Consider the following 20,216-nt stretch of genomic DNA (forward strand, 5'->3'; position numbering starts at 1 on the left):
GTACAGAAATAATGCCAGAGAGCATTCATCTTTGCATATTTAATGGGACCAGATTTGCTCGCTTCTTGATTTCCTTTTGTACTCATATAATTCAGGGCTCTGTGAGTATTCATTTCGGCAGCATAAAAAATAAGACTTTTTTGCACTGTGATTTGATTATAATTATCATGCTTTTGTCACTTATCTCATAAGAGTCTGCTCTCTTGAAAGATACAAAGACTATATTCTCATCTAGTTTTGATATTAAATATCTCCAATTTATTTAGAAAATATGATTGAATATATCTTTTTTTTTTAAAAAAGATTTATTTATTTGAGAGAGAGAGAATGAAAGAGAGCACATGAGAGGGGGGAGGGTCAGAGGGAGAAGCAGACTCCCTGCCAAGCAGGGAGCCCGATGCGGGACTCGATCCAGGGACTCCAGGATCATGACCTGAGCCGAAGGCAGTCGCTTAACCAACTGAGCCACCCAGGCACCCGATATGATTGAATATATCTTTTATTACCAATTTATATTATCATTTAGTTGTGAGAGATTTATATTGCCCCTACCTATTATTTCATATATCTCCTGCATGAAATAAAAGTTCAATTATCCAGGAGAGATGTTATCAGTGGACTATAATAAATTAGAGAATTTTAAAGCAGTTTTGATAAAAGTATAATCACAAACATACATTATCAGCTCTGATAAATATTCCAGGGTCAGGAGAGAAAAATGTTTAAAAGTCAGTCTAAAGCTTAATAAACTGACTTTTAAACATGACTAGATCATGCAAATAGGGAAGTCTTATAAAGAAGTGGGGAAAATTATAATTAAAAATCAATAACATGTTAGATTATTTCCTTATTTTAGAAACCCAGCAATTTGCATCAAAGAGATTATCAAATACTAATAACTTTAAGTTATAGTAACTTAAAATTAAGTGTTTGATTTTTATTTGGGGACATCTATATAGAATAAGCATTGAGTTCATTATATTATATATTTATGTTTTTTAATATGGGTAGCAATGTTAATATTCTTCCTGACCCAAACCAATAATAGAAATTCAATGATTCCATACATGGCAATTATTTAGAAATTCATGATATTTTTTATCATCTACAGGTTTAAGTTACTGGCTTATACTGTAAAGAATATTTTAATGGAAATAGAATACCTGAGCAGCTGGACTCATCAAGCTGGAAATCCATGCAGTTGGCCAAACCATCACAGCGCTCGTGAACTGGGATACAGCTATTAGAAGAAGTGCACATCAACGCACCATCAGAACAGCTCCCATTGGCTGGGGAAAAAAAAAAAAAATCATTTTTTAAATGAATTTCTTCTAATGAAATAATAAGACAGTTTATTGTATCATCCCTCATCTTTCTAGTCCTACATTTATTTTTTTTTTAAGGTTTTATTTATTTATTTGACAGAGAGACATAGCGAGAGAGGGAACACAGGCAGGGGGGAGCAGGGGAGGGAGAAGCAGGCTTCCCGTGGAGCAGGGAGCCTGATGCGGGGCTCGATCCCAGGACCCTGGGATCATGACCGGAGCTGAAGGCAGACGCTTAATGACTGAGCCACCCAGGCACCCCTATTTTTATTTTTTTCAATTTTATTTATTTATTTGACAGAGAGAGACACAGTGAGAGAGGGAACAAAAGCAGGGGGAGTGGGAGAGGGAGAAGTAGGCTTCATGTTGAGCAGGAAGCCCAATGCGGGACTGGATCCCAGGACTCTGGGATCATGACCTGAGCCGAAGGCAGACACTTAATGATGAGCCACCCAGGTGCCCCCCTAGTCCTACATTTAAATTATATATTATTGTTCTTTTTGATTCTTCAAAAAGAAGTTTGTTGATAGAATCATTTCCCACCTATGCACTATGCACTATTATACAGTTGTGTAGGTCTACAGTACACTGTGTATACTATGTAGTCTGAACTGATTTTAGACTAGAATAAACTTATTTCAAGGCTGAGCTCCCTGTGCTTCTGTTGTTCCCCTAATGTCCCTGCCATTATACACAATTGAAATGGCCATGACTTGAATGTTCATCAATTTCTACATGGTTGTAAGTCCCGGGTGGTCACCGGATACATGATGTAGGTCAGGGCTGCTCAATGTACTATGACTCTGTGCCTTCCTAGCATGGTGCATTTTACTAATTCCACAGTCTCTTGTTGGCCTGACTTCAAGAGACAGAGTAAGTCTTGCTCGTAAGATGAGCTGTTTCAGAAAAATGACTTTACTGATGCTAACCAAGGGTACTGACATTTCCATAGCAATCTAGTTGTGCCAAGTACTTGACCTCCCCTGGATGCTACTCTTAGTCCTGAAATTATTTTTGTTTTCTTCCCTCATTTTCTTGTCTCATTAGGACTATAATTTCCTGTAAAGCAGTAATAATATTTAGGCTCTTTTTACAAGTTAGAGCTGAACCAGAACCCTTCATTCCAGGCTGCCATTAGGCATCTCCCATCTCCTACTTGCTTGAGAACCTGGAAACCAGCAGACTTAGGTTTCAGGCCTGATCTCTCTTCTCTGATTCTACTCCAGTTTTGTCCCACGCTGATATTTGTCATGTCTCTAAGCCTTTTTATGTGATAGCTCTTCCATCTAGCATTGCTATGTTTTGGAATAGAGGGAATATCAAAGCATGGACCCATTGCACCATCTTGTCAGGAATTCTGGATAGATTTCAAAAGCATGAAATAATAATGATATTGATTACAACCCTGATCCTTTGAGCCCTAGGGTTTGCAGAGGTAAGTGGAGGGCAGCGGTGAACAGTCAGGGCTTCGAGGTGCTTAACCCAAGTTCAGCAAGAATGGCTCTGCTTTTCTCTGACTTACCTAATGGTGTCAAGTACAATACCTTATTTGAACATTTTAATCCAAGCCTGTTGCTAGAAATTTTAAAAAAAGGATTAACCTGGGAAGTTACTTCTAGAATAAAGGCAAGTTCAAACTTCTCAAGCTAAATTGATTTTTTAGAAGACTCAGGAATAAATATCCCCATGGATGGGTCTTACACAAATTTTGTCAGTATTATCATAATTTTTTTAAGTATATTTATGGGCAGGAGTTCTTTGAGTTATTATAGGTTATTGACACAGTTTGACAGCTGTCTATCAAAATTAATTTTCAAGTGGACATAAAATGTTTTTAAGAGTATGTCTTTCCACAACAAAAAGAAATAAAAGGTATTCAAATTGGCAAAGAAGAAGTCAAACTCTCTCTTTTTGCAGACGACATGATGCTTTATGTGGACAATCCAAAAGACTCCACCCCCAAATTACTAGAACTCATCCAGCAATTCAGTAATGTGGCAGGATACAAAATCAATGCACAGAAATCAGTTGCTTTCTTATACACTAACAATGCAACTGTAGAAAGAGAAATTAGAGAAACGATTCCATTTACAATAGCTCCAAAAACCATAAGATGTCTTGGAATAAACCTAACCAAAGAGGTAAAGGATCTATACTCTAGGAACTACAAAACACTCATGAAAGAAATTGAAGAAGACACAAAAAGATGGAAAAATATTCCATGCTCATGGATCAGAAGAATAAACATTGTTAAGATGTCTATGCTACCCAGAGCAATCTATACCTTCAATGCCATCCCGATCAAAATTCCAATGACATTTTTCAAAATGCTGGAACAAACAATCCTAAAATTTGTATGGAATCAGAAAAGACCCTGAATTGCCAAGGAAATGTTGAAAAAGAAAAACAAAGCTGGGGGCATCACGTTGCCCAATTTCAAGCTATATTACAAAGCTTGATCACCAAGACAGCATGGTATTGGCACAAAAACAGACATATAGACCAATGGAACAGAATAGAGAACCCAGATATGGACCCTCAACTCTATGGTCAAATAATCTTTGACAAAGCAGGAAAAAACATGCAATGGAAAAAAGAAAGTCTCTTCAATAAATGGTGCTGGAAAAATTGGACAGCCACATGCAGAAGAATGAAACTTGACCATTCTCTAAGAGCATTCACAAAGATAAACTCAAAATGGATGAAAGACCTCAATGTGAGACAGGAATCCATCAAAATCCTAGAGGAGAACATAGGCAGTAACCTCTTTGACATTGGCCACAGCAACTTCTTTCAAGATACATCTCCAAAGGAAGTGAAACAAAAGCAAAAATGAACTTTTGGGACTTCATCAAGATAAAAAGCTTCTGCACAGCAAAGGAAACAGTCAACAAAACAAAGAGGCAACCCACAGAATGGGAGAAGATCTTTGCAAATGATACTACAGATAAAGGGCTGGTATCCAAGATCTATAAAGAACTTCTCAAACTCAACACCCAAAAAACAAATAATCAAGTCAAAAAGTGGGCAGAAGATATGAAAAGACACTTCTCTGAAGAAGACATACAAATGGCTAACAGACACATGAAAAAATGTTCATCATCATTATCCATCAGGGAAATCCAAATCAAAACCACACTGAGATACCACCTTACACCAGTCAGAATGGCAAAAATGGACAGGGAAAGAAACAACAAATATTGGAGAGGTTGTGGAGAAAGGGGAACCCTCTTACACTGTTGGTGGGAATGCAAGTTGGTACAGCCACTTTGGAAAACAGTGTGGAGGTTCCTCAAAAAGTTAAAAATAGAGCTACCCTATGACCCAGCAATTGCACTACTGGGTATTTACCCCAAACACCCAGATGTAGTGAAAAGAAGGGCCATATGCACCCCAGTGTTCATAGCAGCAATGTCCGCGATAGCCAAACTGTGGAAAGAGCCGAGATGCCCTTCAACAGATGAATGGATAAAGAAGATGTGGTCCATATATACAATGGAATATTACTCAGCCATCAGAAAAGATGAATACCCAACTTTTACATCAACATGGATGGGCCTGGAGGAGATTATGCTAAGTGAAATAAGTCAAGCAGAGAAAGTCAATTATCATATGGTTTCACTTATTTGTGGAACATAAGGAATAACATGGAGGACATTAGGAGAAGGAAGGGAAAAATGGGGGGGGGATTGGAGGGAGAGATGAACCATGAGAGACTATGGACTCTGAGAAACAAACAGGGTTTTAGAGGGGAGGGGGTAAGGGGGAGGGGGGATTGGTTAGCCCGGTGATGGGTATTAAGGAGGGCACGTACTGCATGGAGCACTGGGTGTTATACGCAAACAGTGAATCATGGAACACTACATCAAAAACTAATGATGCACTGTATGGTGACTAACATAACACAATAAAATAAAATAATAAAAAAAAGAACTTCAATTCCCACCAGTAAATATTATGGAACTGCAGCTACATGTAAGACTATATGCTTAGCACTTCAACTGGAGAGTGCAGGGGAACACTTCAGAAAGATGACCAGAAAAAAAACCAAAAAACAAAAGAGTGACCAGAACATATACAGCAATTAAAGCAAAATGACAATAAGAAAGCAGTTAACAGTTCAAAATAATAATAAAAAGAAATGCCATAAGGCCAGACTTAATTGGTAAAGCATCAGTACAGCTAAGTATTATAAAAATAAGAGGTTCCTTTAGTGCATGAAAGTTTGTAAAGACTGAAAAAGTAGAGTCTTGAGATGTTTTGAATTTTCATGTTTCTAGTAAGCCATTTATCAGGGTGGGAACAAAATCTGTAAATGGGGAATCAATAAGTTTGACATTAGAACAGAGTAAAGCAGTTTGCCTTTCACTGGGGAGTTTGTGTAAGGAGGTAGTGCAGAAAAACCTAAAAACCATGGCCGAAACCAGACTGTAGAAATGGCTAAGGTTCCAGAAGAAATGATCTTTAAGCTTTTGCAAAAAGTTAAATAATTTTAAGATCTACACTGACAGGATAAATGATATTACAAACCAAGTAAACTAGGAAATAGAATAATCTTCCAACTCTTATAGATGAAGAGGTGTTTGTAAAAAATGAATATGTACGCATATATGTGCATCTATATATTCATATACATATATATGTGTGTGTTTCTGTGTACATATACACATTTTTATTATCATTGTTTTGCAATGCAAGGGGCTGAGAGATCATATAAGATAATATTTTTAAGGTTTTTAAAATTTTTTTTTAAGATTTATTTATTTGGGAGAGAGAGAACACAAGTGGGAGGGGCAGAGAGAGAGAGAGAGAGAGAGAGAGACATAATCTCAGGCTGACTCCGTGCTGAGCACAGAGCCCGATATTGGGGCTTGATCTCACGACCCTGAGATCACAACCTGAGCTGAAACCAAGTGTTGGACCCTTAGCCAATTGAGCCACCCTGGTGCCCCAACTATCTTAAGGTTTTAAACAATATAGTATGTTGAAATTTGTATCCAAAGCTGATAGATAATACTCATCTACTGTAGAAACATTATTTCAAACACTTCTACTCTTGAAAATACTAATCCATCCATATTCCTTCACCCAATTTCCAGTGTGACTGATAGCTTATTTTTAAGTTGACTATACAACAAAGAGCTCTAACTTGTAAGTGGTATAAATCCTCAGCTTTGGCCCAAATAGTATTGAAGCACATAAAAAATATCTAACAAAATAAATGGTTTCAATTTATAAAAAGTCTTACTTTTCCCCTTTTGAAAAAGTTTACAATTAAGAGTTAAAAATTAGACATTTTATGAAATTTAAAACTAAAATCTTAGTTTCTATGGTATTTAAAATAGTATAACATTAAAGTTAATAGATATTTATCAATTTCCTTCTGAAAGTAGGTGGCAAATAAATTATGAATAGCAAGTAGTATTTATTGAAACCCACACAGCAAAGGGCATTGTACCGGATATAGGAAAATTAACCAAACCATTACTTTCTTTCTCCCCTTCATCATTACTACATATACGACAAAGAAAAATTCCAAAAGTACTCCAAATAATCTATATATAAAATTTATAGGAAACTCAGATTTCAAAATTTCCCTGGACAATATCTACTTTCACCACATTCAAACATTATGGTTTAATGTCTATAAAAACACTTATTTCAATCTGTCATCCTAGAGGTTGATTCTCTTTCTTACCAAAATAAGCCAAGTAACACAGAACATTCTGTGGCTTTTAGCTCATTCACTCAGGTACTGACGATACATTAAACATAAGCAATTCCTAAAGGGTCCATTGGCGTTACTTTCCTAAAACAAAATTCCTTTATAAATTATTGTTGCTGCATACAAAATACACACAGAAGTAAAGTACATGTGTCTAGGGATGGGTATCCATTTACTATTAAGATGAAAACTAATGTATGCAGTCCAACATTTCTAAGAGCAGAGTGACCATGGTCTTCTACCCTTAGAATGAAGGCTGTCAGCCTTTCAAGGCATGCCCATACCTAGCACGGAGCAGGATGGATATTTACTCCTCTATCCTTAAACTAAAACCAACTACTACTCTTGCTGAAATATCTTAGCAGTTTAAATAATTTTTATAAAACTACAAAAACGATTTAATGGGGAAAGAAGAATAATTTTTTATGTGCATTATACAATTGACCATATTCATCCAAATCTTCAGTATCTCTGGAAAATAGACAATCACGATGATTTTAATGTTGAATAAGCTGAGGAACATTTTTGTAAGAAGCTGTCAAATGCAGAGGGATGATCTTTATACTATCATTGAGAAGTACCATAGGATGCTGGGATCACAGCTAACATACTGAAAAGCTAATAATAAAAATATTGATGATAAAGGCTGATCCACAAATCTGAGGAGCATGACCCATGCTAAATCTTCCAAATGGCAATCAACTTCATAAGACACATTGACTACTACTGGAATATAAAGTTAGTAAGTGGGTAGAGGGCGCCTGGGTGGCTCAGTTGGTTGAGCGGCTGCCTCTGGCTTGGGTCATGATCTCAGGGTCCTGGGATCGAGCCCCGCATTGGGCTCCCTGCTCGGTGGGAAGCCTACTTCTCCCTCTGCAGCTCCCCTGCTTGTGCTCTCTCTCTCTCACTATCTCTCTGTGTCAAATAAAAAAAAGAAAAAGAAAAAAAGAAAGTGGGTAGACTATCCACTTCCCTATCTTTTTTTTTTCCAACAGTACATTTTTTATTATGTTATGTTAATCACCATATATTACATCATTAGTTTTTGATGTAGTGTTCCATGATTCATTATTTGCATATAACACCCAGTGCTCCATGCAGAACGTGCCCTCTTTAATACCCATCACCAGGCTAACCCATCCTCCCACCCCCCTCCCCTCTAGAACCCTCAGTTTGTTTTTCAGAGTCCATCGTCTCTCATGGTTCATCTCCCCCTCTGATTTCCCCCACTTCATTTTTCCCCTCCTGCTATCTTCTTTTTTTTTTTTTTAAGATATAATGTATTATTTGTTTCAGAGGTACAGATCTGTGATTCAACAGTCTTGCACATCCCACCCTAAACGCGCCCAATCTCGTCCACTTCCCTATCTTTTCCACAGTCACATCCATCACTGATGGATAGCTTCCATGGGCCTCTCCTGAAACTTTCTGCATCTTCTCTCTATGCTCAGGATCCAGGAAGCTGAACTAGAAAGGACACATCCACATGCTTCTTTGTCCTCTAGCTTCTCCTTGGGTTTGGCTGACATGTAGAACCAGCAAGAGGGAACGTGGATGGAAGAGGCTGTGAGATCACCCTGGGCAGCTATTCCCCCACCTTGTATCAAGCAGCTCTCTTTGATTCCAGGTTAAGACAAATCTTCCCTCCTCTCACATCCTTTGGTCTATGGGGGATAACAGCTCCTGCTTTTACTATCTGTTGTGGTTTCTTTCTGCATACTATTTCCCTATAAATAACCCCTTTATTAAAATAATCTCAAATTTTACAATATCATTGTGCCATCGGTGTCTTGCCAGGATATTGACTGATACAACATCTGATGAACTGAGGGAATATCAGTAAGAGGAATGCTCCTAGTTTTATGCTATTTTCCCTTATAATTAAACCATACCGATTTTTTCTCCTTTTTTCTTTTTCTTTTTAAGGGAAGGGGGATTTTTTTTGTAAAGATGTACCACTTCAGTTTATTAAAAAAACATGTTTCCAGCGGAAAGACAATATTAAATATGAATTATTTTTAAATGCTGAACTCATCACAGGTTTATATAAACATTCTGATCACTAGAACATTTATTTTTGCAAGAATAAAAGGCCTTTAAATACCATTTGCTATTGATTTTCCTGCTTAAATTGTAACCACTTCAGAATCCTTATTCCTACAACATTTAAACATGTGCAAGGCTCTCAAAACCAACCAACTTGAAAAAAAAAAAACCACCTCTTATTTCGTCCTACATCACATTCCAAGTGCCAACTGCTTGGAAGAGTTGTCTACAGTTGATTTCTCTCTTTGCCTACTTTCTCTATAAAAGATTGGCTTCAGAATTCTGCCCTTCCTGTCCATAGCAAGTTGCCTTTCCAAGATCACCAGGAATTCTGTTGTGCTTTTCCCAACATAGTTTTTAGGCCTGATCTTACATGATCTCTCAAAAACATTCCAACCTCTGAATACTCTCTGTACTTAAGGCTTTCTACATTTCATTTATGGTTATCACTCTCTTTTCGCTGTCCTCTTGTGCCTGTGACCACATCTCAGTGTCTTTCAGTGTGTATTTTTTTCTTAACTGTCCTCCACCTTTTGTCTTCCTCTCTGTATTATCTCCTTCAAGCATGTATGCTGAAGGCCCCGTGATTTATATAAATTGCTTTCTCTCTTTCCTGAGTGCCACATATCCATTCTGAATACATTCTGAGTATTTCATGTGGATGTGCCATAAATACCACAATCACAACACGTTTAAAAACGAAGCCACCATCTTCCCCTAAGAGGTGCTTCTCTTCCCATTTGTCCCAGATCAGGAAATGGCACATTTGCTGTCTGTCCTGTTGCCCAAATCAGAACCTTAGAAACTATTCTTGATTACTTTCTCTTCCTCTTCACCTGAACATCTCTGAAATCTAATCAAAATCTTTCCTTCACACTGTTCCCCAATTGATTCTTTGTACTTGAGTGTGACATCTCCTAGCCAGCCCCTCCCTCACTCCAATGCATTCCATGAACTACCTGAACAGTGGGGTGGTGGTGGCAATGATGGGTGAGGAATCACTCTTCAAGATCTAGTCCCTGCTTATCTCTCCAGACTTACTTCTACATCTCTCACCACAAACTCTACTCCAGTTATACAAAATTTGCTTCAGGCAAACAACTTTTTCTCTATTTCCAGACCATCCTTTACTGGAACCACAGTTAGGAAGTACCCTATGTATTCAATAACTCTGTGTTTATCTCTGTCACAGAACTTACCACATTTTATTCTTAACTATCACTTTCAGTAATATATAATGTATCTACAACCTGAGTTGGTCTAATACCATATCTATCTGTCATCAATGCCCAATACAATATGTGGCATAAATTGCATTCTTAATGAGAGTTTGTGAATGAAGAAATGATTGTGAATTTTAAAAAGTCCCCATTCTAAATTAATAGGTAAGCCCAGAAAAAACAAACAAACTAGTATGCCTTTAATCATTTGGTAAACTGTCATCATTAGGTGCTTTTATTCTGTAAATTTGCCCTAGCATTTTTTCCCTAGTTTATTTTCACACAATTTTCCTTACAGACTCACAACATAATTAAATATTTCAGAGATGGATAGAAGCAATACTCTCATGATACCAGTCTATTCCTAGCATGGGCTTATTTCCCTTTAGGAGCAGAACTTCATATGGGACTCCCTCATCAAACACCAAGTTTCCAGAGAGTGTCTCAAAGTATAAGGATACTGTACTTTCCTAAGCTTCTATTTAAATAGCATTCTTATTTGAAATCAAATATCATATGACTCTACTGAACTTAATAAGATTTCTATCAACCAAATTACATTAGAGCCCTGATGGGAATAGGGATAAATTACTTGGCAGGCTTTCTCTTCTTCATTCACTTCCATTTGTTTACCTTCCTCTAAGAAAATATTATAAGACTTGACAAGCTGGCTTTATTACAGACAGAATATACGTGGAGGAAATCACAGGGAAATGGAAAACCAATCTCTAAGCCTAAACTAGGAAAAGAAGTTCACTTATTTACAACTGAAACCTTTAAACAGCCAAACGCTGTCTCCCCTTTCTTGCATTCATCTGTACTCCTTTTCTGATTGTTATAATTCCTGATGCCCACTCTAGACAAGACACTGAAATCGCCTTACATTTCTTTCAGTGTCCCCTCGGACAGTTACGTTCCAAGCTGTTTTTTACTACTTAAAAGAAAAAGTGGTCACTAACATGTGGTTTGTGTAGCTCTATTACTGCAACCTATGTCAAAATATATAATACAGTATAATATAGCACCAAGCAAACAAATAATTAAGTGAGATGGTACTGGTGCTTTGACTCACCATGCTTTTGTGCTCACCTTAATGATTTATGTAATTGCTTCTTAACCAATGCTCTCCCTTCCTTATATGAATAGTCTAGTTATAATAAAAGTAGAAGGTGCTGAATGCAGGGCTGAGGATTTTTCACATATTCTCTCAAATCTTCACAGCCCTAAAAGGTAATATTACATGGATGATAAGACTGATTCTAATAACTTTCCCAAACCTGCATATGTAGTAAGTGATAAGGATGATATTAAAACCCATGTCCTTAGGATTTACTATTCCATGAACTCTTAATGACATGATAGCTACCCAGGTAGTGGTCTAGGTCCAACCTCTACCTACATATATTCATTAAAATGAATATTTGCCGATAGCCCTTTGCTTGAGCCATCTTCATAAATACTTGCATTAGGAAGAAATTATAACTACATGTCCTCAATCCATTTCCACAAACCTTTGTTAAAATGGTAAAAAGTCCCATTTACAATTGCATCAAAAAATATCTAAAAATAAATTGAACCAAGGAGGTAAAAGATCTGTATGCTGAAAACTGTAAGACGTTGATGAAAGAAATTGAAACAACACAAATAAGTGGAAAGATATATCATGTTCATGAATTAGAAGAATTAATATTGCTAAAAGGTCCAAAATATTCAAAGCAATCTACAGAGTCAACTGAATCCCCATCAAAATACCAATAGTATTTTTCACAGGACTAGAACAAATAATCCTAAAATTTGTATGGAACCACAAAAGACTCCAAATAGCCAAAGCAATCTTGAGAAAGAAGAACAAAGATGGAGGCACCACAATCCCACATTTCAAACTATATTACAAATCTATAATAATCAAAATAGTATGGCACCAGCAGATAATCAGACACACAGATCAATGGAATAAATAGAGCTCAGAGGTAAGCCCAGGCATCTAAGGCAATCAATCTATGACAAGGGAGACAAGAGCACATACTGGGGAAAAGACAGTCCCTTCAATAAATGGTGCTGAAAAACTGGACAGCTACATGCAAAGGGATAAATCTGGAGCATTTTCTTACACCACATACAAAAATAAAGCCAAAATGGATGAAGAACCTAAATGTAAGACCTGAAGCCATATAATTAAAAGAAAATATAGGCAGTAAACTTTTGGACATTGGCCTTAGCATATTTTTCTGGATTTGTCTCCCTAGGCAAGGGAAACAAAAGCAAAAATCATCAATTTCGAGTACATGAAACTAAAAAGCTTTTGCACAGAGAAAGAAACTATCAACTAAAAAAAAAAAAAACAAAACCCTACTAAATTGGAAAAGATATTTGCAAATGATGTACTTGATAAGGGCTTAATATCCAAAATACACAACTGAACACATACACACACACACACACACACACACACACACCGTAATCTGGTTAAAAATGGGCAGAGGACCTGAATAGACATTTTTCCAAAGAAGACATCCAGATGGCCAACAGACACATGAAAATTTGCTCAACATCATTCATCATCAGGGAAATACAAATCAAAACTACAAAGAGATACCACCTCACACCTGTAAGAATGGCTAGTGTCAAAGACAGGAAATGACAAGGGTTGTTTAGGATGCAGAGAAAAAGGAACACTTGTGTACTATTGGTGAGAATGTAAAATGGTGCAGCCATGATCAAAATAAAACAAACAAACAACAACAACAAAAACAAGAAATACTACAGAGGTTCCTCAAAAAATTAAAAAGAGAACTACCAGATGATCTAGTAATTCCACATCTGGGTATTCATCCAAAGAAAACAAAACACTAAATCGAAAAAAGACATATGCAACCCTATGTTTACTGCAGCCTCATTCACAAGATACAGAAGCAAACCAAGCACCCATTGTGAGATGAATGGATAAAGATGTGATACACACACACACACACACACACAGGAATATTATACAGCCAAAAAGAGAATGAAATCCTGCCATTTGTGACAATATGAACAGACCTAAAGGGTATTATGCTAAGTGAGATAAGTCAGACAGAGAAGGACACTTACCATACGATTTCACTCATATGGGTAATCTAAAAAACATGCAAAAACAGAAATGGAATCATAAACACAGAGAACAAACTGGTGGCTGCCAGAAGGTAGAGGGGTTATGGTTTAGGCAAAGTAAGTCAAGGGGATTAAGAGGTACAAGCTTCCAGTTATAAAAAAAATAAGACATGGGGATGAAAAGTACAGCATAGGAAATGTAGTCCATAATACTGTAGTAACTTTGCATGGTGACAGATTGTAATAGCAACAATAAAAAAAGATAATTACACAGGAGCATCCCCCACATGAATGGCCCAAATGTAAATAAAAAAGGAAATCAGGTAAGTTTAACAGAGATTAGTGTGACTACAAACAGAATGTTTCCAGAAATGCTAAGCAAACACAGCAAAGGAAACAGTTAACAAAACTAAAAGACAACCAACAGAATGGGAGAAGATATTTGCAAATTACATATCAGATAAAGGACCAGCATCCAAAATCTATAAAGAACTTATCAAACTCAACACCCGAAGGGCAAATAATCCAATCAAGAAATGGGCAGAGAACACAGACATTTCTCCAAAGAAGACATCCAAATGGCCAATAGACACATGAAAAAGTGCTCAACACTGCTCAGCATCAGGGAAATCCAAATCAAAACCTCATAACAAGTCAGGAAACGACAGATCTTAAAGGGTCTATCCAACAAGAAGATCTAACAATTGTAAATACCGATGCCCCTAACATGGCAGCAGCCAATTATATAAGCCAATTAATAACAAAAGCAAAGAAACACATTGACAACAATACAGTAATAGTGGGGGATTTTAACACCCCCACAGATCATCTAAGCAAAAGATCAACAAGGAAATAAAGACGTTAAATGACACACTGGACCAAATGGACCTCACAGATATATTCAGAACATTCCATCTCAAAGCAACAGAATACACATTCTTCTCTAGTGCCCATGGAACATTCTCCAGAATAGATCACATCCTAGGTCACAAATCAGGTCTCAACTAGTACCAAAAGACTGGTTTCATTCCCTGCCTATTTTCAGACCACAATGCTCTGAAACTAGAACTCAATCACAAGAGGAAAGTAGGAAAGAACTCAAATACATGGAGGCTAAAAAGCATCCTACTAAAGAATGAATGGGTCAACCAGGAAATTAAAGAGGAATTAAAAAAATTCATGGAAACCAGTGAAGATGAAAACACAACTGTTCAGAATCTTTGGGATGCAGCAAAGGCAGTCCTAGGAGGAAAGTATATAGCAATACAAGCCTTCCTCAAGAAACAAGAAAGGTCTCAAATACACAACCTAACCCTACACTTAAAGGAGCTGGAGAAAGAACAGCAAATAAAGCCTAAACCCAGCAGGAGAAGAGAAATAATAAAGATCAGAGCAGAAATCAATGAAATAGAAACCAAAAGAACAATAGAACAGATCAACAAAACTAGGAGCTGGTTCTTGAAAGAATTAATAAGATTGATAAACCCCTGGCCAGACTTATGAAAAAGAAAAAAAGAAAGGACCCAAATAAATAAAATCATGAATGAAAGAGGAGAGATCACAACCAACACCAAAGAAATACAAACAATTATAGGAACATATTATGAGCAACTATGTGCCAGCAAATTAGATAATCTGGAAGAAATGGATGCATTCCTAGAGATGTATCAACTACCAAAACTGAACCAGGAAGAAATAGAAAACCTGAACAGACCCATAACCACTAAGGAAATTGAAGCAGTCATCGAAAATCTCCCAACAAACAAGAGCCCAGGGCCAGATGGCTTCCCCGGGGAAGTCTACCAAACATTTCAAGAAGAATTAATACCTATTCTTCTGAAACTGTTCCAAAAACTAGAAATGGAAGGAAAACTTCCAAACTTATTTTATGAGGCCACCATTACCTTGATCCCAAAATCAGACAAAGATGCCATCGAAAAGGAGAATTACAGACAATATCCCTGATGAACATGGATGCAAATATTCTCACCAAAATACTAGCCAGTAGGATCCAACAGTACATTAAAATGATTATTCACCACGACCAAGTGGGATTTATCCCTGGGCTGCAAGCTTGGTTCAACATCCACAGATCAATCAGTGTGATACAATACATTAATAAAAGAAAGAACAAGAACCATAGGATCGTCTCAGTAGATGCAGAAAAAGCATTTGAAAAAGTACAGCATCCTTTCTTGATTAAAACTCCTCAGAGTGTAGGGATAGAGGGTACATACCTCAACATCATAAAAGCCATCTATGAAAAACCCACAGCGAATATCATTCTCAATGGGGAAAAACTGAGAGCTTTCCCCCTAAGGTCAGGAACATGGCAGCAATGTCCACTATCACCACTGCTATTCAACATAGTACTAGAAGTCCTAGCCACAGCAATCAGACAACTAAAAGAAATAAAAGGCATCCGCATCCACAAAGAAGAAGTAAAGCTCTCACTCTTTGCAGATGATATGATACTTTAAGTGGAAAACCCAAAAGACTCCACCCCAAAACTGCTAGAACTCATACAGGAATTCAGTCAAGTGGCAGGATATAAAATCAATGCACAGAAATCAGTGGCATTCCTATACACCAACAGGACAGAAGACAGAGAAATTAAGGAGTCGATCCCATTTACAATGGCACCCAGAACCATAAGATACCTAGGAATAAATCTAACCAAAGAGGCAAATAATCTGTATTCAGAAAACTATAAAAGAAATTGAGGAAGACACAAAGAAATGGAAAAACATTCCATGTTCATGGGCTGGAAGAACAAATATTATGAAGATATCAATGCTACCTAGAGCAATCTACACATTTAATGCAATCCCCATCAAAATACCATCCACTTTTTTCAAAGAAATGGAACAAATAATCCTAAAATTTGTATGGAACCAGAAAAGACCCCGAATAGCCAGAGGGATGTTGAAAAAGAAAAGCAAAGCTGGTGGCATCACAATTCTGGACTTCAAGTTCTATTACAAAGCTGTCATCATCAAGACAGTATGGTACTGGCACAAAAACAGACACATAGATCAATGGAACGGAATAGAGAGTCCAGAAATGGACCCTCAATTCTATGGTCAGCTCATCTTCAACAAAGCAGGAAAGAATGTCCAATGGAAAAAAGACAGTCTCCTCAACAAATGGTGCTGGGAAAATCTGACAGCCACAGGCAAAAGAATGAAACTGGACCATTTCCTTACACCATACACAAAAAGAAACTCAAAATGGATAAAAGAACTAAATGTGAGACAGGAAGCAACCAAAATCCTAGGAGAAGAACATAGGCAGCAACCACTGTGACCTTGGCCTCAGTAACTTCTTGCTAGACACGTCCCCAGAGGCAAGGGAAACAAAAGCAAAAATGAACTATTGGGACTTCATCAGGATAAAAAGCTTTTGCACAGCAAAGGAAACAGTCAACAAAACCAGAAGACAACCTACAGAATGTGAGAAAATATTTGCAAATGCCTTATCCGATAAAGGGCTAGTATCCAAAATCCATAAAGAACTTACCAAACTCAACATCTGAATAACAAATAATCTAGTTAAGAAATGGGCAGAAGACATGAACAGACATTTTTCCAAAGAAGACATCCAAATGGCCAACAGACACATGAAAAAGTGCTCAATATCGATCGGCATCAGGGAAATACACATCAGAATCTCAACGAGATACCACCTCACACCAGTCAGAATAGCTAAAATTAGCAAGTCAGGAAACGACAGATGTTGGCAAGGATGCGGAGAAAGGGGAACCCTCCTACACTGTTGGTGGGAATGCAAGCTGGTACAGCCACTCTGGAAGATAGTATGGAGGTTCCTCAAAAAGTTGAAAATAGAGTTACCCTATAACCCAGCAATTGCCCTACTGGGTATTTACCCCAAAGATACAAATGTAGTGATCCGAAGGGGCACTTGCACCCCTATGTTTATAGCAGCAATGTCCACAGTAGCCAAACTGTGGAAAGACCCAAGATGTCCATCAACAGATGAATGGGTAAAGAAGATGTGGTATATATATACAATGGAATATTATGCAAACATCAAAAAATGAAATCTTGCCATTTGCAATGACGTGGATGGAACTAGAGGGTATTATGCTAAGCGAAATAAGTCAATCCTGTAAAGACATGTATCATATGATCTCACCGAAATGAGGAATTCTTAATCTCAGGAAACAAACTGAGGGTTTGTTTAGACATTGGGGAGGGTATGTGCTATGGTGAGCACTGTGAATTGTGTAAGACTGATGAATCATAGACCTGTACCTCTGAAACAAATAATACATTATATTTTTTAAAAATAAAAGAAGATAGTAGGAAGGGAAAAACGAAAGGGGGAGGAAATCGGAAGGGGAGATGAACTATGAGAGACTGTGGACTCTGAAAAACAAACTGAGGGTTCAGGGCGGGGGATGGGTTAGCCTGGTGATGGGTATTAAAGAGGGCTCGTGTTATATGCAAACAATGAATCATGGAACACTACATCAATCAATCAATCAATCAATAGGAAAAAAAACAAACTGACGGTTGCTGGAGGGGGGTGGGGTGGGGGGATGGGTGACTGGGTGATGGACATTGGGGAGGGTATGTGTTGTGGTGAGTGCGGGGTGTTATGTAAGACTGAATGAATCACAGACCTGTACCCCTGAAACAAATAATACATTATATGTTAATTTAAAAAAAATGCTAGGCATTATGCTTTGTTTAGCAACATAATACAAGCAACTATGTTATTGATGATAGAGTCATGGTAAGATTCTAGAGAACTTTGCTTCATCTGTCAAGCTCTCTTTATACTTTCGAAACTGCATTTCTTCCCTGGCACACTGAGTTTGTGGAAATAACTCACAGCAGCGGGATTCATCTTCATTAAAGTGACAGTCGGGCACTCCATCACATAGCAGGAGGGATGGGATACACTCGTTGCTCGAGCACTGGAACTCCATTTTACCACAGCGGTGAGGAGGGGGGCTGAGAGAACAATCCATTTCATCAGAGCCGTCTATGCAATCTTCCTGTCCATTACATTTCCCCGAGAGAGGGACACACTGGCGTGTGTAGATACAAGAAAACTGATAGGCTTCACAGGGTGATGGCTGAGGTGCCACAGGACCTAAACAGAAAGCAAGTTGTTTTCATATTAGGAGAATTATCGCTCTGTCCAGTGTTGAAACATTATAGGATACATTTACTCCCGGGTAAATATGAAACATTATGGTAATTTAAGTAAATTAATCTACAGTTAGGAATGATCGGAGCTCTACAAACATCCAGATGCTATTAGAGACTATGGCTCATCTTAACCTCAGAAACAACATTCTAAAAAAAACGACAATTTCAAATTAAAGGAGAAATTTTGGTTCATCTGTCTTAAATTTGACCACTAAATCAGATTTTCCTTGAGAGTAAAGATATTTTACACAGTAAGTTAAGCACTTTGGAAAGCTGCGTTCGCAGTTTTAGAATTTTGTGAAGGGAATTGTCATTCTACCAGTGGGTAGTTGATAAACATTTTGTGGTCTCCATTTGGGAAATTTGGCTCCTGAGACCCTGGTCAGGGCTGAGTCACAGAGGCAGACATCTGCCATGGGTTTGTCACACTGCTCGTTGCCCTTGGCTCTTGATGACAGCTCAAAGGTCACAAGCTGCAGTATCTAAAGCGCCAGTGAAATCATAATGGATGGCAAGATACTGTACTAGCAGGAATCTTGAAGATAATGTAGTTCAAATCCAACCGACTTATTTTTCAAATGAGGCCCATAAATTTTGAGTGTCCAAGACACAATACTAGTTTAATAAATTTTTAGCACATGAAACTATTCCACAACAATGGTTTAAATCAGCTCTAAGCCAAAACCTAAAGCATAAGCAAAGACTGTTGACTTGTTTCAATTTCCAGAGGTCAGAAATATATGAGAATATACATAATTGCACTAATTTGCTGGAATCGTCCTTACACCTCATATTATCTCTTTGAGAGTTGTTGATGGACTCATCAGTATATTAAGGGAAAAAAAATAGTCAGATAATAGTGGGGACCAGTTCAGCAATAGTTTTGGGTTCTTCACATTTTAAAACAACTTTTATTCATAAATTATTTAAATTACATATAAGATTATATATTATATCTTATATAGAGGATATATGATATAATTATGATTATATAATTATATATGATATAGATTATATATTATATGTAAGATTATATAAGAATAATTATAATGTAATTAATTATATAGTTATATAAAAATAATTTGTTTTAGGCATTAGGATGATGATGTGAATTTATTTAAAAAAATGAAATTTGAAAGTTCCTCTTCCTCTCGACTCACTCAGTAGTGGCACCATATCCAGGATATATTTAGATTCAAACTCTGTGGTGAAAGCCATATATTTGAAACATTCCATGTTTCATGGAAACAAGCATACTGAACTGGGGTAAATGCATGACTCTGAGACCCTGCTACCATGTTCTTACCTAACGACTGACAGGTCAGAGCGGCATATAGAGTTGTAGTGCTCCAACATACACCTCAGAAACTCAAACTTAGAAAGTAAATTGGATTTAAGTTTTTATACCTTTACACACACACACACACACACATCCATTAGAATAATCCCACATTTAAGGAAAGGCAGACATTCTTAATTTGATTTTTTTCTAAAATATTTTATGCACTGAATTTAATATCTTTATGAGCTGAAAAAGAAATGAAGGAATTAATTTTCCATATTCCAAGACAAGCACAAATTCCTTATGCTTCTCTCCTGTTCGGAATGGTGTGTGTGCGTGTGTGTGTGT

The 20,216-nt window shown here is 37.2% G+C and overlaps 1 protein-coding gene across 1 annotated transcript in view; it reads right to left on the reverse strand.

The window, feature by feature from the left end:
• MALRD1 (MAM and LDL receptor class A domain containing 1) overlaps positions 1–20,216 on the reverse strand; it is a 790,469-nt gene that overhangs the window by 139,399 nt on the left and 630,854 nt on the right. The window contains exons 35-36 of the mRNA XM_064590300.1: positions 18,264–18,527; positions 1,164–1,289 (exon numbers count right to left, since the gene is read on the reverse strand). Of these exons, the coding sequence (XP_064446370.1) occupies positions 1,164–1,289; positions 18,264–18,527 (390 nt within the window). The remainder of the gene's footprint in view (positions 1–1,163; positions 1,290–18,263; positions 18,528–20,216) is intronic.

This window comes from Mirounga angustirostris, unplaced genomic scaffold, assembly GCF_029215605.1.
Source record: "Mirounga angustirostris isolate CCGP_5_RB_7025 unplaced genomic scaffold, mMirAng1.0.hap1 SCAF_5, whole genome shotgun sequence".
Classification (NCBI taxonomy): Eukaryota; Metazoa; Chordata; class Mammalia; order Carnivora; family Phocidae; genus Mirounga; species Mirounga angustirostris.